The sequence below is a fragment of the Helicoverpa armigera genome, chromosome 21 (genome assembly GCF_030705265.1).
Source record: "Helicoverpa armigera isolate CAAS_96S chromosome 21, ASM3070526v1, whole genome shotgun sequence".
Taxonomy (NCBI): domain Eukaryota; kingdom Metazoa; phylum Arthropoda; class Insecta; order Lepidoptera; family Noctuidae; genus Helicoverpa; species Helicoverpa armigera.
In genome coordinates, this window is record NC_087140.1 from 3302512 (window position 1) to 3324535 (window position 22024).

At 37.3% G+C, this 22024-nt stretch overlaps 2 protein-coding genes across 5 annotated transcripts; one reads left to right on the forward strand and one right to left on the reverse strand.

The window, feature by feature from the left end:
- The first annotated feature begins 1053 nt into the window (after window positions 1–1053).
- LOC126056306 (protein O-GlcNAcase-like) lies at window positions 1054–19595 on the forward strand. 4 transcript variants are annotated; one of them, XM_064040157.1, is made up of 23 exons: window positions 1055–1391; window positions 1503–1554; window positions 3220–3448; window positions 3817–3921; window positions 4748–4910; window positions 6425–6553; window positions 6920–7063; window positions 7502–7616; window positions 7789–7874; window positions 8289–8494; window positions 8834–9212; window positions 9798–9841; window positions 10694–10777; window positions 11195–11283; window positions 11612–11795; window positions 12281–12455; window positions 13366–13419; window positions 13600–13790; window positions 14155–14243; window positions 14626–14753; window positions 15255–15403; window positions 16070–16235; window positions 16890–19595. In XM_064040157.1, the coding sequence occupies exons 1-23, from the start codon at window positions 1325–1327 to the stop codon at window positions 17015–17017; spliced, it is 3156 nt and encodes a 1051-aa protein (XP_063896227.1). In that variant the 5' UTR covers window positions 1055–1324; the 3' UTR covers window positions 17018–19595. The 4 variants fall into 4 exon arrangements, with proteins under 4 accessions (XP_063896228.1, XP_063896227.1, XP_063896226.1 ...); XM_064040156.1 differs by having other exon boundaries at window positions 8301–8494; window positions 9777–9841; XM_064040158.1 differs by lacking the exon at window positions 9798–9841 and having other exon boundaries at window positions 1054–1391; window positions 10650–10777.
- On the reverse strand, window positions 19588–21823 carry LOC110374315 (uncharacterized). Its single transcript, XM_021331978.3, has 4 exons — window positions 21597–21823; window positions 20754–21463; window positions 19947–20286; window positions 19588–19734 (listed from the first exon to the last, which is right to left on the reverse strand). Exons 1-4 carry the CDS (start codon window positions 21723–21725, stop codon window positions 19666–19668), a joined length of 1248 nt encoding a protein of 415 aa, XP_021187653.3. The 5' UTR covers window positions 21726–21823; the 3' UTR covers window positions 19588–19665.
- Between the last annotated feature and the right edge of the window lie 201 nt (window positions 21824–22024).

The window sequence follows — 22024 nt, forward strand, 5'->3', positions numbered from 1 at the left end:
CAAATTTTAATTGCTCCATGCATTGTGTAAAAGTATTAAATAACAACTGAGACTTCAATGATTTGTGTGAATCGGCCCTTATAGGTACATCTATAGTTCGTACCGCAAAAGGTGTCTAATCTTGCCGCGCGCTAATGTATGCCATAAGAACTAACCAAAATTCTCTGTCGGGTTTTTGTAGCTTGTATCCAAATTTGAAATGTTAACAATTTGTTGTAAATATGACGAAATTATGTGAAAATGTTTGTACATAAATATTGTTAGTTTATAGATATTAAGTAAATATTCCAATATGTCAGTATTAAAATGTTCTAGTCATTAATTGATAGCACTATTGAAGTTACTTAAGTGACGAGAATTTCTGAAATTCTGTCCTACCTATATTATACTGCTATTGTGAATAAATATGAATAATTTTAGATTTACAGTTGCACTCATCAGTCACCTCTATCAGTATTATTGAATCTTATCTTTGTAAATGAAATTGTGAAATATACATAAAATAAACGAATACTTCAAATGTGTGCATTGTTGATTTAATTTTATCTTTACGTTTTAATGAACCCTGAAACCGTTAACCGTACAACATTTTCACCATTTTCATTTATTTAAAAAAGGCGCACTAGTTTCGGGTTGCCAGCCATAGATTCAATGTTATTACCATTTCGTAAACGTGTTTAGTTTTGAGTGAATATTTATTTTGTTAAACACGTAAACCTGAAAAAAATCATGTCCAACCCAATACTAATAATAAATTAGATTCATTGTCTTGCATAATAAAAAAAAATAGCAATTAAATCTTAAATCTGTCACCACCAGTATTTTATTTCGGAACGCAATAGAAGCGTTCATAAATAAATTAAAATCGTAGGTTTTTTATAAGTCACGTACTCACTTTCTAAGATTTGATTATTATTTTTTTATAACTACAACGACGTCGAATTTATCAACCATCTATCTCATTTAATATATGGCGGTGATAAAACATGTTTGAGTAATTCAGTCGCTATATTAAATGAAATCTATAAAAATAGAAAGTTTTTAATATAGCACAAAGCAGACACTAAACGAACCCATCCGTTTGACACATCATGATAATCTCCGAGAGATTTCTATTCGGGAGTAAAGTAATTCAATAATTTACGCCTGTTACAGGTCAACCGATGCTCTAAAGTTAAGAAATTGATAATACAGTTATTTACACTGCCGCTGTCTGTTAGTGAGACAGTGCTGGACGTGTAAATATTCTATTATTACCTCGAAAGAAATTTTATCAGTAACACTCTTGCATTTTGCGAAGTAAATCTTTAATTTACTAGTAAATATGACTGAAAGTTCGCCGGACGAGCCGAGTTCTAATCGAAAGGACTTCATTTGCGGTGTTGTTGAAGGTAAAACTAGTTATTTTGACGAGTAAATATGTAATAAGTACGTTGTACGTATTATACATTTTCTATATAAGTTTGCAATGGAGTGAATGACCTAAAACTTCACTATTACAGGCTTTTACGGACGACCGTGGACTACTGAACAAAGGAAAGATTTGTTTCAAAAGTAAGTATTGTTTTTGATAACCTATTTACGTTAATGATTTATATGTCAAAGGCTTTTCACAACATTTTGGAAAATCATAAATATTCTGTTGATTCAGACCACCTGCTGTTTTAAGTCGCAATAATTAATGCGTTAATCTATATTTATTTGATTACTCTCTATAATTTTTGCCTTGGAAACAAAATAAGCAATGAATTAGTATTTATACACGTCAAATGTATACTAAGTCCACATAAGTGATAACATAAACAACCTATTTATAGCTAGGATATTCTGTAGAAATTCTTTCTAAAACCAATTTGGAAGTTCCAACAGATTGAGAGAGACCTATTGAGGCTAAACCTTGCTTTAAGAAATTGGTTACTCTACTGATACCTGAATGAATCTGTTGGCCGATTAAGTTATATTCTACTAACCATTGTTATGATAGTTTTCACTTCATATAAACTTAATTATCTATATCAAAAGATAAAGCAATATTGTTATAAACATAAACAATTTATGAGTCATGTTAAATACAAAAGTGAAAGTGTATTCTGCATTCCTGCTAAAGCAAGCTGGCATACTTTTTAATTTTTAATGCTTATCCAACCTGATTCTTATAAGTAGTGATGATATTTCAACATACTTTCAATATACAGTACAGGTTTTATTGTTTGAATATGGAAACCTACATCCTCTCGGCGTACCAAAGGTGTACCATATCACAATATGTTGTTAATTGTCAAGTTAGTTTATTATTCAAGCAGACATGCTGTCATGAATCTCTTTTAAATTAGCTTTTGAATTATAAATTAAGAAGTTTTATGTGTTGTATGACCGTCAACAGCTCAGTTTACTTTAATTTTAAAAATCACTAATTAATTGTTATTTACATCCTTTTGACATTCATGCTAAATTTAAAGATGTCACAACAGGTTTACAGAATATTATCCCACTATATGCATACACAATTTTTTGTCAATAAGCTATTGAAAATATTTGTATAGCCAAGTGCATCTGTCTTGTGACTCAGATGGAATTTTTTAAATGTTTTACTGCACTAATGTATATTGTATTTACATTATCTTTGTAAATGATAATTAAGTCAATAGAACACTAACAAAGTATAGGATACTAAACCACAGACACTGGCTATGAATTAGTATTTTGTTACATGTTTGTTTAATAAGCACAAGGTTGCAACTTAACCTTGCGCAGCAGTCATCCTTTGCTTAAGCACAGCCAGGTAGATTAATCATATATGTTCTTTGCGCGGTTGGTCCCTGGATAGGTGTCCGATTCCTCCATGCTTCGGATAGGAAGGCATATTAAATTGGTAGATCTTGGCTGTCATTTGATCATCTTTGGCAAAGTTACCAGGTTAGAAAGTCCTACAACCAGTCTTATCAAGGGGTATACAGTTGCCCAGTTACCTGGGCAACCCAGAGCAGGATAGGTCCATCTCTCCATATAAAATACTTTTTTTTTACGACGTCAAAAATCATCAAATGGCCACTCCCGCTGAGGGTTAGCAGCGGTGAGTGTTTCATCATCGTGTTCCATCGTAGGCCTTTTATTTACCAGAGCCAGAGGCCCTCTCAGCTTTCTCAGCTTCGTCAGTTGAGACTGGAAGATGACCCCAACAAAACACCAGGTCAAAATCCCCTAACTTTTTCTCTGCAGGCTCAAAAAATGGGGCATGGACATGTACGTGTACGCTCCCAAGGACGACTACAAGCACAGAGCCTACTGGCGAGAGCTGTACACCGTGGAGGAAGCTGAACATCTCACCTCACTCATCACGGCTGCTAAAGACCAGGGGATAATATTCTGTTATGCTTTGTCTCCGGGACTGGATATAACGTACAGTAGTCAGAAGGAGATTACTACGCTTAAGAGGAAGTTGGAACAGGTACGCTTGAAATTTCAATAAGTTCTATCTCAATACCATTTGAGGCGTATTTTTTAAGTATACACTTGTCGGCCTATTTATTATTTCCACTATTTATTAGCTCCATAATTAGAAGTAGCTGTGCACATTTTTTTGTCCAAATCTTGTCAAGAAGCTTTGCTGGTGGTCTTTATTGACTTGACAAATTGCTAAGTTCAGACACTCTAAGTTATTTGGCAAGAGCTGAAGTTACTATTATAAATTATCTGCATAGCAAATGCCATAGTTATGTACAGATTTTTCAATACTTTATATTTCGTTACTACCTGGCTAGCTTCTTGTTATAAGATATTTACGTACTGTAATTCAAATTATCTGTTCTATTCAAGGTGTCCCAATTCGGCTGTACATGTTTCGCGCTGCTGTTCGATGACATTGAGCCGGAGATGAGTGAGGCAGACAAACAGATATTCCAGAGCTTTGCTCATGCACAAGTAAGTACATTTACATAGTGTTATTTACATCACTAATATTATAAAAGTAAATGTTTGTGAGTTTGAATGTTACTTCTTCAAAGGCGAACGAGAGCAGTAATATAGGTAATAATGTAGCTATAGATGAAGTTCCCTGAGCGGGTGAAATGGCTGCAGCTATGCTAAGTTGCATTTAAAAAGCAGTTAATTATTTGAAATTATAGAGCTGCTTAGATTTGTAATCATAAAGTTCAGGTATCTAAGTGATACATAAATACTGTTACTTGTATAGGGGTAATGTCAAATAAGAAAATCTATAAATAAATAGGTTTTTCAAATCCAGTGTGAGTCATTTAATTTTAAAACGATGCATGATTAAACATCTTAGTAGGCGACGTTGCTAGGCAACGGCCTTCATAATACTAGGCCGCTTGAAACCGGTTCTGTTATCTGCAATATCAGGTGTATTCATAGCAATATGCATTTACTTAGGCTAGATTTTATTTGGTTTTATTTGGATAGAAATAATACTACAAAAGTCCTTTATTGAACACCTTTGTTGTCATCATTTGTTTATAAAATTATACTTGTTCATAATTCGATACTACTTGCGATTTTTAACTTTAAAAAAAATTGGCCCTTTAAAGAAGTTGCTGTCTTGAATTGGTAGGTATCCCTGGGTTTAGATCTAGCCCAATATTTCAAAATGGTAACAAACGCTTAATAGGCCCCATGTTTTAAATAGTAAGCAAATGACCTAATAAGACCTGTGTCATACCGGTAATTAAAAAAAAAAAACTAAAAATAACTTTAGGATTTCAGTTAAAAATAACCCATTTATCCCCAGGTATCAGTAACAAACGAGATCCACCAGCATCTAGGCTGTCCCCGCTTCCTGCTATGCCCCACACAGTACTGTTCCACCCGCGCCGTGCCTTCAGTCAGCAGCTCGGAGTACCTCAATACTTTGGGCAGCAAGCTGTCGCAGCAGATCGACATCATGTGGACTGGTGAGTGTATACAGTACTTCTGCACCCAGTCAGCAGCTGTACCTCACAGTCAGAGCCAGAGCTGTACGTCAGAGTACCTCAACACTTTTCTCATCAGCAAGAACTTCGCTCCACCCAGTCTTAGCCACATAAAACAAAAATAACTGCTTCGTAGACTACATACACACACAGTATAAATCACCATTATAGTGGCACAGTTAGTCTGATATAATTCGTTATATTCATATCCTGTGATATATGAACTTTGATGTAAGTTAAGATAATTTTCTAAATTACTTCAGCAGAGTCATGATAAAAATGTAACGTTTTTACATAAATTAATCTTGTAAAGAGTACTTATACATACGGTAAGGAGTAACTGTTACCCATATAAAGTCGTAGTAAATAAATAACCTGCTAATAATGTGGCCATGTGGGCGCTAACTGAATGGAAAAGGTCGACCACTGCTAACATACTTAGCATACGTCACAATGGAAAATAAATTATATAAATAAGTTGAGATGTTCTATAAAAAATATTGAGCTTGCTGTTGTTTTTATGTGGCATACAATATTTTATGTTTTACCACAGATTTTATCATAAAACCTACAGAGGATTTTTTCAATAAAAACACTGTCTATCAATTAATATAATGTGAGACTTATAGTTTCATACCCAACTTCTTCCTAGTTTTTAGTAACAGTTTTTTTTTGTAAATTAAAACTAAGAAGCATTTCTGAATAGAATAGAATAACTTTTTTCAATCAATATAAAGTAAACAAACAGTGACGTAACGTAAGCTAAGTATGAACGCGCCGAGTTTTCCACAGCTTACTCATAGTTCGTAGTATTTCTTATAATGTTTGCAATGTTGCTAACGGAACTTGTGGGTAGTTTCCGACTAGATTCTTATTGTTTTTGTATAGGTTATTGAACCTTCGTGGTGGGTTAATGACCTTTGGATTATGGTTTTATTGTCTATGTGTGTTATGAGAATCCTTATAAGTTAACTAGTGTGTTATAGTTCGTAGAAGTTCAGTTGCTTTATAATAATGCCCTAGTATAACTATTATGTCTTGCAGTAATTAAGACTGACTGTTATTTGAGGACCCAACAATGTTGTGCAAATGTTTGTGAATGATTTGTTTGAGTCTAACTAGTTTGTTGGCCCAAAATTTTTATAAACGCATTTACCTCCAAGTATCTGATAAACATTATTTTTCTTGTGACTGACACTGATCAATATTTGCTGTTGTATTAGAAGAAACTAAATTCTTTAAGAGAATAAATTGTGACGGGGGTAATAAACGAAATCAGTTCCAAATTTTCCAGGTCTAAATTTAATTCTCAATTCTTAATTGCGTACCATGATTTATATAGGTTCCTGATATATAAACAATTATGGACCCTGTCGGACACAGCATGTAAAAATAATCTTTCTAAAGTATGCCATATAAGGAGAACATATTTTGTCCTTCTTATATGCCACTTTCACATAACAAATTTTCTGATAATGATGACAATTCTCTTCCAGGTCCCAAGGTGATATCGAAGGTGTTAACAACAGAAGCGATAGAAGAGATCACGCAAGTGCTTCGACGTCCGCCAGTCATATGGGACAACTTGCACGCTAATGATTACGATCAGAAACGAATCTTTTTAGGTAAGTCTCTGCATAGAAATAACGTTTAAGTTTTTTAAATGGTTTATGAAAGAAGGTCTTAAAAATGAAGACAAAACAGAGGGTTGTTATAAGTTTGGCCGTTGTGTTCATCATTCTTCCTTTAATCGAAAGCTAGTTTTTAGGCAGTGTTTTTCAGCCGTGTTTCTCAGTATGACTTCCATTTATTTGAGCAAAAGTTACTATATTATGATACATTGTTTCTATAAGACTAGTTTTCGTAGCCCTATCGTACTTGAGTCTACTCAAATACGGCTCAAATATGGCTCTAGGGTTTTCATAATTTTTTTGTTTATTTAGAAGGACACTAAACAAATAAATTCCACAATAATATTTTTCTATTTCCAGGACCTTACTGCGGCCGTTCACCGGAGCTGATTCCTTTACTCCGCGGAGTACTGACGAACCCCAACTGCGAGTACAACGCCAACATGATCCCTATCCGCACTCTCGCGCACTGGGCCAGCTGCAGCCTGGATGCGCCTGCTCATAGTGAGTTATATATAGTCTGTCTGTATAGACCTCGGGTTGCAACTTGGGAAGAATAAATTGATAGAAGAATTCGTATTTCGGTCTATTTACAAACAAATAAGGGCAATAACATATGCCCGGCAGTATTTTATTGACCTTGGCTTCAGAACTTGAAAATAAAAGTTATTCTAATCTCACAATTAACAGGGACAGGGTATGATTAATTCGAAATTTTAAAATCCCAATTCGTAATGTCGACCCTCGACGTCTTTGTTAAAAACACCTTTCTCTGTAAACGTGTATTGCATTAATAATCAAAGTGTAGAAAGAATCTTGGACTGGTCTGGACTGTAAGCCGACCCCAACATAGTTGGGAAAAATGCTCAGAGGATGAGAAAGAATCTTTTAAGTTTGACTAGTATTTCCAGATAAATAAGTGTATGTTTTTCCCTAATCTAGTGGAAGCCGTCTCCTGGGACATAAAGTTAGAGCGAGAGAGCGAGCAAGGCGTGTGTGAAGACGAAGCACCGCTCACACTTGGCAAACATGTTTATCATCATAGACAAGCTCTCAGGTAAATAAGTAATATTCTCATGATCGCTAAAGAATGTTACTTGTGAAATGATGGAGAAAGAAGAGTATGGCAAAAACGTTCTGCGCCGATCCCAAATAAACTTGGGATAAGGGCAGGAGGGTGATGATCACTATGTATAGAAAAATATATGTTCAATTCTTTTTTTTTACAGACAAGCAATCAATGAGTGGCTTCCAGAATTTTCTATACCGAAAAATGCTCAAGGACCCGTTATTAAACCACAAACCACTATTACAGGTAAGTATTCTAATATAAAAATAACTTTAAACTTGAATAAAGCTTTTGATAAGGTTATACATAAAGTTCGAGTTGGGCTGTATACATGTAGCGTAGATTTTACATGTTCTGATATAATTATATGTCAGTATAAATTGTTGATGTATTTGCTGAGTTCAAAGCGGTACTTCAGTTAATATTCTGTCAAATATCTGAGAGAGTGCCACAAGGATCTAAACTGCGTCCTATGTATTTCTGTGACTTACTAATAACAATTTCGTAGTTGATACTATTTATCAATTGACATACTTTTTATGAGCTGTAAATAATTATTTTATTTCATTTATCAGTATTTTTTTTAAACTTTATTCCTAGTTAATACCCAATAATGCTGAACCTTTGTACATACAAACTCAGCGTATTTTTTTATTGTAGCTATACTTTCAGTGCCGCCGGTACCTATCATACCGATCCTCCCGTCAGTGAACACTTGTATGTCGTTAATGACGGCAACTTCCAACACGTCGACAACGAGCACGGCTGATATGGCGCCGGCTATACCGACTGTTAATACGTCGCAGTTACAAGCGCTGGCTGATGGCTGTTCGGCTTCTAATGATCGGCCGATTTTGTCTACGAGGGTGAGTTTTTTAAGGCGAATTCTGTTTGGTTTTGAGTTGACAGTGCTCGATTTAGAAATAATCTTAAATATTATAGTGATGCTGAACAAATAAAGTGACGGCTCTAATGTTAAAGACTTAAATAAGATACAAGAAATACACACAGCCGTTTGCAAGGTTGGCACAAGGCAATTAAGTGGCATTTCAGGATTGAGCAAAAAATTAATTTAAAAAATCTATGTAGGGCTTTGACAAGTATAATCCAAATATGCTGTTATGTACACCATTTCTCACTTTGCACTGTTGACTACAAAATGACCGTGTATCAGAATAATTCTAATAAATAACTTCTCTCCACAGGTATCACCAATAGAAACCTTCAACCCTGTCCCCAACCCAGTCATGAATTCCCTAGTCTCCCCCACCAAAGTCATCCTCAACGAGTCCATCCCCAACCCCATCATCCCCATCGCCAGTTCCAACATATCCCTACCCTCAGAAATCCCAGTTTCCACTCTCCCAGTTCCCATTCTCGGTTTGAAGGCTTTAGAAGAAACAGCTAATAAAGATAGTATGGATAAAAGTGATAATGGTAATGATACGTTGTTAACGGATAGTATATTGGAAGGCAGTTTTGATATGAAGAAGGATAAGGATGGGGATGAAGATCAGATTATTGTGGATGATGTGGAAACTCCGGTTGAGGAGCAGCAGCGGAATGGCGATATGAGTGTTGGTGGTGAGTATGTTTATTGTTTTCTCGTTAAAGCTTTATGAAATGTAACAAAAACTGAATGCTAATGTTAAAGTAAGCAAAATTGGTTCATATTCAGAATCTTCACACAAATGTGTTATTTACTTCTCTTATCTTATCTTCTTCGATTAGGTCCGAAGTTACTAACTATTTTTGCACCTACGTTGAGGAATAAGTTATTGTTTGTGTCCACATTCATTAACATTTTTAATTAATTAGCACATATTTCACCGACCTATTGTCCATTGGTCCATTTATTCAACTTTTCTTCAGCTTGACTAAATTCAGAATTTCTTAATTACAATTCAATCGGTCCAAAGTGACATTTCTTGAGATTTCGAATTCTATTTAGAATTTGAACTTCCTAATGCATTTGACTAAATCAATTAGGACGTCTAATTTAGTCAAGTGAAATAAGAACTAGCAACTGCTTTATACATTCCTCTCTAAACTTCACGTCTTTGCCTATATTGCCATGCACATAATTTTTCACATTCGTCGCTCCATCAATCATTATAAACCAGATCAGTATAACGATATACAAAGCAGGCTACGTGTTCTGTTGCCCAGACACGCCGCAGACGCTGAGTCCGAGTCGCCCGTCTATACCCGAGGTGGGGGTGAAATATTTACTCATTTAGGACATCCAAAATTTGGTCAAGTTCGATCTCTTACTCCTTATTTCCTTCTTTCTCAATAGAATAGTGGCTTTTAATGAATCTACAGCTAAATACTGACCTCACCCCATCATGTTCCTTCTTAAGTCCTTTATGTACCAGGGCCGCGGTAACTCTTTCGAACAATTCCGCAGCTCCGGCAGGCCTTAGCCCTGGTTGGGCTCTCTGGGGACACATAGACTTTCACCAAACATGCTCCATACATATCTTCAGCTTGACCTCTTGCATTTGTCACTTCATCGATCATTATAAACCGGAACAGTATAATTGTATACAAAGCAGGCTACGTGTTCTGTTGTCCAGACACGCCGCAGACGCTGAGCCCGAGTCGCCCGTCTATACCCGAGGTGGGGGTACAATATTTACTCAATCATTTAGGACATCTGAATTTTAGTCAAGTTCGATCTCTTACAACTATGTACTTTCCTTCTTTCTTAATAGAGTTGTGGCTATTAATTAATACACTGTTAAACATACACCTCACCCCATCATGTTCTTTCTTGAGCACTTTATGTAACAGGGCCGCAGTAATTCTTGCGAACAATCCCGCAGCTCCGGCAGGCTTTGGCCCAGGTTGGGCCCTCTAGGGATACATAGACCTTCACCAAACATGCTCCATATAATCTGCTCTTCACCTAAACGTCATACAATTTTCACCCATTCTCTTCATTTGTCACTTCATCAATCATTATAAACCAGAACAGTATAATTGTATACAAAGCAGGCTACGTGTTCTGTTGTCCAGACACGCCGCAGACGCTGAGCCCGAGTCGCCCGTCTATACCCGAGGTGGGGGTAGAACCACTGGATGTCGACCCACCGTCTACTGCGGCGACTGACCCTGATATCGTCATGAATGATGGTATGAGTGAGGTAAGTCGATTCAAGTCTTTGAATGGAATCTTTACTACTGAACCGATTCGAATTATTTACAATCCCGTCACTGTTAGGAAGCTACATTATCCCCAGTGAACATAGGCTATGTTTTATCTGGATACGGGAAGAAGTTACGTGGAACAGTTAGTAATATCATGTAGGGGAAATAACTCTGTCTATCTGATTACTTGCCTAAATAACTGAACCAAATGACAGATTTTTTAAAGGATATTTTGTAAACAGATAGTCTAGAGCCTGAGAAAAGATGTAAAGGATTCCTTTTATACAATTCAAGAAGCAACTCAACCTAAATGCGGGTGGAATCGTATGGAACAGCCTGTTTATAATAATGAAATACCTAGTAGTAAGTGTTTCATTGATAAAATAAATACAAACGCTCAGTGTTCGTTACAGAATGGCTCAATGCAAGTGGAACCGAGTCACAGTCCGCTCAGCACTGACATGATGGTGGAGCCAACAGAACCTTCGGATGCCGTTGACGAGTGAGTACATACATAATTATGTTCAGACATTATGCTTTATATATTTATAATTCTAAGTAGAATTTATATACATTAAAGTTTTTAACTGTAAAAATAATCACACAATATGGAAAAAAAAATCCCCTCGTTTTTGGGAAGTCGGTTACAGGATCGTAACCCTATATCTTCCGAACATCAAATATAGGAAGTAATTTACATGAGACCGACCGAAAACCGTCCCAATGTTTCCAGTCTCGTGTCTATCTTTCATAACTTTTAAGTTTAGAAGTAAACACAACTGGCCTATTTTCACCAAGTAATATTTACGTTAATTTTACCTTTTCTCCAGGCCCGTAGACAACGAGGACCCATCAATAGACTCGAACGCTTTAGTGGCCGATGATCTACTATTACTCTGCGATCTGTTCTACTTGCCGTTCGAGCACGGGTCCCGCGGTCTGAGGCTGCTGCATGACTTCAACTGGCTGACTACTCATGCTGCTAGTCTACTGCCCAGAGGGAATAAGCCTGAGGTATGTGGATTTTTGGAGAAATTGTAGTTTATATTTTGAATGGGTATAGTTTTTTTTAAGGACAGGATTTGAATTTTGCACCTTACAGCAGCTATTTGAATTACATAAGTAGAAAAACATTATGTAAGATCTCATTACAAGATTCACTAAATTCTGTATAAAAATGTGTTTACATAGCGGAATACTGATCTTAGAAAATACCATTGGTCCTGTATGTATACCTTGTGGAACGCCGCTGTAATTCAAATACAAATACTTGTAAATTCTTAGAGAATTGTCAAAGGCTTTGTAAAGATCCCTTCTTCTTATTTACCATTTGGCAAGAATAGTTGAAACTTTTATTATATAGTTTTATTTGGGATAGGATCATGATTATATAATATAAAGCTATTTTATACATTACACGGCTAAAATAGGAACAGTGGCAAGATTTTTGTGCATTAACGATCGTGGACTGTATTTTTGTATTCGTATTCGTTTGTCAGACAAGCGAGTGGCGCCGTCGCCGCAGCCGCTTCGCGTGGTGGATGTCCCGCACCAGACGCGTCGCGAGACGCCTCGCCGCCGCCGCCAACCGCGAGCTCAGAGCCGAGCTGCAGCCCTACCTGTGGGAGCTGTGTGCCGTGCTGGCGCTGCTCGACGCCTTCCTCAGGTGGCTAGGTGAGTGTTACATGCTGTGCAAGCGCCGAGCTGCAGCCCTACCTGTGGGAGCTGTGTGCCGTGCTGGCGCTGCTCGACGCCTTCCTCAGGTGGCTAGGTGAGTGTTACATGCTGTGCAAGCGCCGAGCTGCAGCCCTACCTGTGGGAGCTGTGTGCCGTGCTGGCGCTGCTCGACGCCTTCCTCAGGTGGCTAGGTGAGTGTTACATGCTGTGCAAGCGCCGAGCTGCAGCCCTACCTGTGGAGCTGTGTGCCGTGCTGGCGCTGCTCGACGCCTTCCTCAGGTGGCTAGGTGAGTGTTACATGCTGTGCAAGCGCCGAGCTGCAGCCCTACCTGTGGGAGCTGTGTGCCGTGCTGGCGCTGCTCGACGCCTTCCTCAGGTGGCTAGGTGAGTGTTACATGCTGTGCAAGCGCCGAGCTGCAGCCCTACCTGTGGGAGCTGTGTGCCGTGCTGGCGCTGCTCGACGCCTTCCTCAGGTGGCTAGGTGAGTGTTACATGCTGTGCAAGCGCCGAGCTGCAGCCCTACCTGTGGGAGCTGTGTGCCGTGCTGGCGCTGCTCGACGCCTTCCTCAGGTGGCTGGTGGTGTTACATGCTGTGCAAGCGCCGAGCTGCAGCCCTACCTGTGGGAGCTGTGTGCCGTGCTGGCGCTGCTCGACGCCTTCCTCAGGTGGCTAGGTGAGTGTTCTATATACTGCGCAAATGACACCCGTCAGATTATGACGAGTACCCACCATATAGCGCAGAAAATTATAAAAAATATGTCTCAAAAACTTAGATCACTCCTGAGCAAAATTGGATTCGTTAACGTGTCTTTGGACGTATTTAATTCCCTCGAAAAAAATATACAAGCAAAAACTTAGTTTTTGCAGGAATAAAAGTCAGCTTCTTGATACGTTATTTTTGTTTCAGAACTCGGCAAATACCCCCAAAATATTGCAGCAAATACGCAAGGAAGTTACACGTGTAAGTCATTTGTTTTATATAAATAGCCCTAAATTGATTTATCCCGGGACAACTAAAATTGTGTTCCAAACCTGAGTGTTGTCTGCAAGTTAATATCTCAAAAGAAATATCTAATGGGGCAACATATTTATATTTTTCAAAGATTTCAGGAATAGCACCAAATATCCATTTCCTCCGTAGGGTTCTCAAAAGGCTGGCGGGAAGCCTTCGAGAGCGGCTGCCAGGAGCCCTGGGTGTTCCGAGGCGGGCTCACGGCGGACCTGCGTCGCTTACTGCCGGTGGAGTGCACCAGTGACGCGCTCAGGACTTTGCCCCCGCCCACGATATTACCGCTCACTATCAGGCCTTATACTCCTAGTGATGAAGAAGCGGTGAGCGTTTGAAGAATTTTTTACTTGTGTTGTGGGTCTTTCGGGAACAATAATATTACTTTGGGCTTGTTATTGAAAAATAAATCCAGTATCCAAATTGATAACTTCCTCCTTTTTGGGAAGTTGGTTAAAAAACGTCTTAAAAATGATTCCGTTATTATGAATTGATTAGTTATTTATTAGTATACTGACACAAAACTTATTCAAAGAAGAACCTAGTGACGTTTCTTATTTTGCCCAAAGGGGCACTATATTTCTACAACTACATACCTACATCTTGTTTCTAAACTTTGAAAAGTAATGAGTAGAATATTCCTCTTTTTCTGATAAGGAAGTAATAACAAACTCGCATTGTATTCGTCAGGTATGCGCAATATGTCATAAGACATGTCGAGACGGCTCCGACTGCAGTGATCTATTCCCTAGCGATCTACAGACGTTGCCGGCTGACAGGTAAGTGTTATACAGTTATTTTTGTGAAAACGATCTACTACACAAGCTTAATATACTTGAATGAAACCCGGCGACGCTTGTCTACTTTGGTTATTTGCAGAAAGGTCTCATCGACCCACTCTAACTTACATTTTTAATATACAACTTACTTACTGAGGATCTCAATTCGGCACTAAAAACGTCGAATTGGTTTTGATGTCCTTAAAATTTCACGAGCCTCGTCGTGACGACCACCTCAAACTTTTCTCAGTTTAATTTGGCGTCATTGAAGATCTATTTTCTCCACTTCTTAGTGTGCAGACTGATTTAAGTTGACTCACCACGCGTCGTGAATATTGTTTGAAATGTTTACAACGGGTCATGTATTTATTTTTGACCATAGGCTAGTGGCACCATTCCTGACTCTAGTTCCGGAGCTGTGCATGGTGATAGAAGATGATGAAGAATGTGTGCCGCAAGACGTGGTCAGCGGTGATGATGATGACAAGAGAACTGAACCTAGAGTTAATGGTAAGACTTCCCTTGTACATGGTAGAAATGTTAATATACTCATAATAGAAGTATGTAAGGTCTGACCGTTTTTTTGGGGCAGTTGACAGTTGCTGCCAGCCAGTAAAAAAAATATTATCACTTGAAAACTGATAATTGTTAACAGCACAAGATCTAGAGGCGTTATAATCGAGTCTTAACTGTACCAAAATGTAAAAAAACAACGTCGTAGAAAATCTTTTCACGCGTCTTGACAGTTAAAAGTAAAAAACGTATGAAAGCAGTGTAATTTAGGTTCCGTTTCCCATTAAATTGAGTCGATTCAAAAATATATTTTATATATTTCGCCACAGCTCTGAAATTGCATTGAGGGGCCTCAAATAAGACCCCTTAACCCTTTAACTCCCTACAGAAACATTCTTGAAATCCGTTTTAACGAAATCCAAACCCAAACCTATTTTTTCACCCAAATTACAAGGGTTATTTTTAAAGCATTATGTTCTTAACTATGTATACTTTCAGGCATGAAACCGGAGATAGTAGGCTACGCTTGTGCGGTACTGAACAGCAAGGAGTTCTACAAGCGGCAGGAGATCGCGTGGATCCCGGAGATGTGCACCAAGTACCCGGAACAGCTGACAGAGAGGCAGGACCTGAGTCAGGCTGCTAAGGTAGGAAATAAGTGTATTTATTTACGTTTTGAAGAATTTCAAGGATAATATTGGTTTGCTTAGCACATATTTTATAGTTCTAAAATTTTTATTTTCTTTTAAAATTCGTAGTACCTACAAGTTTATGTTGCGTTATTTTTGATTATACCGTCTGCCAGTTTTTTACGACAGTTTCAAAAGATTTTCGCCAAATTGGATCATTACATTTTATCGATAGTAAAATCCGTAAAAAAACGTTCCAATCGAGAACTTTCTCTATAGGAAGTCGGTTTAAAATAAGCGAAAGCCGCGAGTCATGCCGGTCGTATGTCTCGACATCATTTTCATACATTTGTACATGTCGACTCTTATCTCGTGAACCGCGTGTGACTTTCGCGGGACGCGCCTCAAACGTCAACGTTACTCGAATCGGATGGTCTTTGCTTGTTCATGATCATCCCTCAATATTTTCCACCAGGTTTTTAGCTGTTATAAGCTCTAAAGCTTGAGCCTATCTTACTGAAATTTGATTATATTGCATGATATTCTTTCTTTGCATGTAGATTATATTAAAAACTGCACCTACCACTGCTATTTCCTACCACTCAAAGGTAGACTGGGACCGCCATTGTACTGTTTGTGCAAAAAGTATTATAAATAAAAATAAATATATATTTTGTCTCGTAGGAGTGCGTCCGTCACTTCCACCAGTTCGTGGTGTCGGAGCGGGCGCCGGAGTCGGTGACGCGCGCGCACCCCGCGCTGCTGACGTGCTGCGTGCTGCCCGCGTGCCGCGACCCGCTCGCGCCGCCGCGCCTGCTCACGTGTCTGCTCGCCGCGCTGAGAGCACACGGTCTGTATACTCAGCCTTGCGTCCGGCACTTCCACTAGTTCATCATCATCATCATCATCATCAGCCTATCGCAGTCCACTGCTGGACATAGGCCTCTCCAAGTGCACGCCACTGAGATCGATTTTCGGCTTCTCGCATCCAGCTCCTGCCAGCCGTCTTGCGCAAGTCATCACTTCTGTATATGCAAATTATAATGGCGTCCAAGGCCAATTTTGGCCACAGGCTGTCATCATATCAGGAGATCAGCCAGCTACGCAGGACATACTAGTGCACCAGTTTTTGCGCATATCATAGCCTGAAGAGAGATCAGGCACAGGACATTTTATCGCCCAGCGCTCCCCGAGAGCTGTCGCCGCGCAAAAGCCGCCACGAACTGATTCAAACCGGCACTGTCGTGTCGAGCTAGATTGGTCCAAAGTTCAGGGGAATCCACGATCAGTTCTGTTAGTGACACCACAGTCGCGACGAAGTCCCATTGTAGATAGTATGTCTATCCGTGTTGTGCTGTTTTTACACTAAGTCCTTTTTATTGTCCGCGTACCCCGAGATAGAGTTCGTAAGAATTTGTATATGATATATGTGTATCTATCTATATTTTCTATGGACCCTAGTTGCCTTACATAAGGAATAAATAAAACGTTTACCTTCTTACAGGAGCGAGTGGAGTCCACGCATGCATCAACGCAACAGACCACTACTTACACCAGTTCTACAGCAAGCTAGGCTTTACAGAAGTGACGCGTGGCTCGTGTGGCCGGGTGTACCTCGCCCGCTCCTTCTAGCAGCCCCCGCTGCCGGCTCAACGGCATCGGAACCGCAAGTGAAATGATCTAGCACTATATTCATCATGTATTAGGTCCCAGTTTACCGACAAAATATACAGTCAGATTTCTTATGAAAATCCACGTTCGATTTTCAAATTAAACTGTTGTTTTAAGAAATTAGACGTTTATCTTGTAGGTGATTTGGGCCTCTTTTTACTGACCCGATTAATTTTTTTACCGATCCTCAATGATCCTGAATTTATCACTTAATTGGCACGCTACAAGAAACGTAGCAGACATTACTTTGCAGAAATCATATACAATGACATAGAATGTTTGGAACACTATGTAGTTACAGTTACATATACCAAAAATAAATAACTGATGTCATTCTACAGTACACTTATTTAAATTTTTCGAAGAAGGTATCATTAAGTACCTACATGCACCGCATACAACTTTCTTCTTAATCTTTAAGTTCCCATTGAAGACGAAAGGAAAACTGCCAACTTCATATTATTTTTTTACAATAGCAACACTAACACATTATTTTTCTCATATTGCAATGATCTGATGTTCATATCAAACTATTTTGAAAATAATGTTATAAAATTCTAAGCCCTTTTGTATAAGTAGTATAAACATGTATTAAAATATAAATAGTTGTATATTAATTGTATATTTAGCTTTTTGCTTTATAAGTATCACCGCGATTCGCTATTTGTTTGAAATAAAGTGACTATTCAATTATTTTGTTTATGTTTTATCTTATAGTAAGTTCAGTTATTTTTCAACATAAAATTAAAAAGAAAAAAATATATTTAAGGAACCATCTTATGATATTTTTTATAACACAACAAAATGGCCGCTCTATATGCGTTTGCGCAAGTGCTAATTAATAACACTAAGATTTCTGACATCTCGGATAACTGCCTATCCATCAATATTTCGATATTTAATTCATCAAAAAATGCATGTGAAATTATTTGAAAGCTTTCAATGTGCTACAGAATTAGGTAAGTAGATTATTGCCAATTATGCTAGCCAAATAATTCTGCCTTCCATTTTAATGGCTAAGTAGGTAGTAAAATCTACACACAAAATACTACTTACGTTGTTAGAAGATTACATTTGATGAAGAGCTTTTTGGAGACTTTCTAATATGAAAAAATAAAAATGAAAATGTGATTTTTCTCAAAAAAAATCTCTTTTGACAAAATTGGAAGGATGAAGTTTAAAATTGTAATACCCAATACCTTCTTAGTTGAAGTAGGTAAGAAAAACACGCGGGCAGAGTTGCCACATTTTACAAAAAGACAAAAACTTTTTTGTCATTTGTATGTTGACATTACATCCCTAGTCAAGTGTTGGGAAAGACTGAGATAATGTGAATGGAAAAGTATTGGTATGTGTTAAAAGTTAGATAGTATGATTGTAGCAATCTCTGAAACTGCTGTCGCACGAATGTTAAGCAAAGTGCACCTTCATTTCTGCATATAGACAAGAGTTTGCATGTTTGTGAAACAAGATTGAATTAAAATCATATTTCTTTAAATATTTGATGGCTAACTATTATATAGCTATTGCATTAGGTTTCAAGATTTCATTTGTGCTAAAATTTAAAATTTTATGGCAGCTAATAAAATAGATTTTCAACAGGCAATCATGTTTTCGAAAATTGTGTTTGTCCTATACAACTACTTACTACATAATTCTTTGTATGCTAGTCACACATTATGTTGTCTTCCGTAGTACTGTATTCTCTATAATACATGTATTGATTTTGGAAATTACTAAAACAGTCAGTTTCCTTATACCTGACATTAGCCAGATGAAGCATACTTTAGGCTTATAACACATCATTGCAATTTGCTAATATAAAATTGGTAAAACACCTAAACATAATTTATATAAAATAATGCCACTGCATAACGCTAAAAACATTCATAAAATTACAGATAAACCAAACACCTTTAATTTCACGTTATTTTATGATCACAATTACATTTAATTCATATTAATATACTTCTAGTGAAATATTAAGCTGTCTATAACATGTTTTTTGCACAATATTGCATTTAATTTGCTTTCTATATCTTTAGATGTAAGTATGATTTTATATTATTAAACCTTTTGTATCGTCAATTACTTTATGTGCTTCAGTATTAAAAAATATTTTGGAAAATTGAAAATTTAGAGACCTTCATCAATTTGTCTAAATTGCAGAAAAAATAGTAGTCTTACAACCTAAATGATGTAGTCATTAGTTAAGATAAATTAACAATTTTATATGTCTAGATATATATTGATAATTATTATGAAAAATTCAAGTGTAATGTTCCTTTTGTTTTATTATTTTAGTAGTCCCTGCTTTGTCAACATTGCCCAGTTTTAATCATAAAAACTATAGTATCTGGGCTGAACTGGAAAGCTTTTTTTAATAAATGGCAAGTACTTTTATAACGGCATATTGTGTAACCATTATTATTTTAATTATAGCATTAGTCCTATATTGTGTTGTTTATATATTATGCGTTTTTCTATGGTGCCGGCCATCTTGACGATAAATCGGTAATAAAAATTGTAAAAATCGAAACGTGTATTTTATTTTCTTAAACCTTGTGTAAATATTGGCCCTATACCAAACCTAAATAATTTAGCGGGATTTAATCGGTCTCCACCGATTTAGTGTTTGTGGTAGAAAGTTCCATCAGCTTCTGTTTTATTTCAGAAATCTGGAAAGGAATATTATACTCTATAGTTATCTTTTCCTGTCAATATTAATATAATAAAGAAGATAGATATAATAGAAAAGTCTCCGACTCTATGGAATCTTTTTGAAAAAATTGTAGCGGTTAGTATGTTTCAACAATCAATAACTTGGAAAATATATCTACTCCATACATTTTTCAAATAGGTAAGTGGAAGTGTTAATTTAAATACATACCTTTTGTATCTCATTCATGAGCATTTTCTGTTCAGTTCTAGGCGTCATATCCTTTCTATTCAAATCAATGGCTTCTAAATTTTCAAACAGTTGTTTTATCTTCAAAGCCAAATGGACATCGTTATTACTCTTTCTAGGCACAGTCGGCTTGCTTCTTCGAACCAACTTCTTTCTATACTTGTCGGGTAAATCTTTCTCTATGTCATCTCTAGTTAGAAGCGTCATGTAGTCTGGGTGAGTGTCATAAGGATAGTCTTTGCGATCCAGTTTGTAAGAACTTTTGGCCTTGCCTTTATTAATTCTGTACTCTGTCCGCCAGTTTTTGAGCATTTCCATGTTTCTGGAAGATGGTATTACAGTTAGATATAGTTATAGGCACGAATCTTGAGCTCTGACCTACATCTGCGCAAAAGTGATTTATTAGCAAAGAACCAATCCCGAGTGACGGCTATGACGCGATGCACTGCGAGCCAATCACCGCTTTAGCCCGCCCCCGCGCCTCACTTCATACCACAAAAGGGACCCAATAAATTACTTCTGCGCAGGTGAAGGTCAGAGCTCAAGATTCGTGCCGAAAACTATACCTACTATAAGAAGAATAACGATGAAGAACTTGTAACTACAAATCAACAAAATGGGATGCGGCTAATGTAAAGTAGGTAAATAACATTCCTAACAGCACATTAATAAATAAGAAAATGCATTTGGTGTTCCCTTTCTACGAAGAAAACTATTTCTAGCCATGCAAAAATAAAGGCGCAAAAGTAGGCAAGTACTGAAAAAAGCTCTTTGAATAAAAAAACAAACTTTCTTCCTTGCAGTATCTTGTCCCTCGTCGCTAATAATTCTTTGTGCTTCTTTACGGCTAACTCTTTCAAGTAGGACTGTTTTACTTTCGCCTCAAAAGTCTCTTTCTCGTCTGACTTTGATGGTCTAACATATTTTGAACTCTGATAATATGGCGGGATGGTACAGCGGCTCTTTGCCAACTTTGGACACTTTCCTTTAACTCTCGTATACAAATCTTCTTCAGAATCTTCAGATTCTTTCTCATTAAACTTTACCAACATAGCTTTTTTCAGTTTGGCCTCGTCAATTACTGAATTGTAACTCAAACCTTCTTGACTATACGATTCGCGATAATTCCCACTCGTGCTTACCGTGTCCTCGGATATATCTGATTGGGACGCATCGACGAACATTTCTTCAATGAATTTGCTGTTTAAAAACTCCTTGATTTTTAAAACTCCCGCATTTATAACGTCCCTTGGCGGGTACATTAGTGGGTTCCCGCCTAATTGCAAAACTTTCAAATTAATGACAGTTCCTAATTCGTTCGGAAGCGAAGTCAGTTTGTTATTTTGTAATAAAAGGTGCGTGAGGCAACCATGATGTTTGATAGATTTTGGTATATCGGTTATTAGGTTGTCTCTCAAATCTAAGTACATGATATGTGGTAAAGTAACAAAGAAATCTTCTGGTATAGTTGTGATTTCATTGTTTTGTAGATAGAGTACCTGCAATACAAACATGACCCAGTTGTTAATGATTGATTTGATTTCTAGTCTCGGACAGATTGCTGTTTCTTAACTAATTAAATTATTATCATAATCAGTAAACATTGATATGAAATTAATCACTACAACTTACACTTAAATGATGATTGTTTATTTCAGGCACACTTTGCAGACTTTGAGATGAGAAGTCCCACGTAGTATCTTGGTTAATGTCTTCTTCATAAATATTCAACGCCACGGGCGTATTTGATGTTTCAGACATAGTTAGCAGTGAGAACAATTCCTAAAATTGTAATGTTTGATCAATAAATGTAAATAAAATTTAAGTATGACGCGGAAAAATATGACTCCTGAACTCCTCTATGGTTACTGGGTTGTCTATGCCAGCATGCTATTTGCTTTTTTTAGTTAAGTACGAGAATATCTACCGTAGTAGTTCTCGCTAAATTCTCGTAATACTCTAGAACGCTCCTTAACTTAATTCGAAATAAAAAACTGCGCACGCAGCCCTCGTCTATTTTTACTTTATTACAAAATAAATTATTATAGAAAAAGTATTAA

Coding starts and splice junctions, on each gene's coding strand:
- LOC126056306 (XM_064040156.1), top strand. CDS start 1,325: ATGACTGAAAGTTCGCCGGACGAGCCGAGTTCTAATCGAAAGGACTTC. Junction 7,875..8,300: donor ACCACAAACCACTATTACAG/GTAAGTATTCTA, acceptor CTATACTTTCAG/TGCCGCCGGTACCTATCATA. Junction 14,754..15,254: donor AACTGAACCTAGAGTTAATG/GTAAGACTTCCC, acceptor GTATACTTTCAG/GCATGAAACCGGAGATAGTA.
- LOC110374315 (XM_021331978.3), bottom strand. CDS start 21,725: ATGTCTGAAACATCAAATACGCCCGTGGCGTTGAATATTTATGAAGAA. Junction 20,287..20,753: donor AAGATACTGCAAGGAAGAAA/GTTTGTTTTTTT, acceptor ACCATCTTCCAG/AAACATGGAAATGCTCAAAA. Junction 19,735..19,946: donor TCATGAATGAGATACAAAAG/GTATGTATTTAA, acceptor ATTCCTTTCCAG/ATTTCTGAAATAAAACAGAA.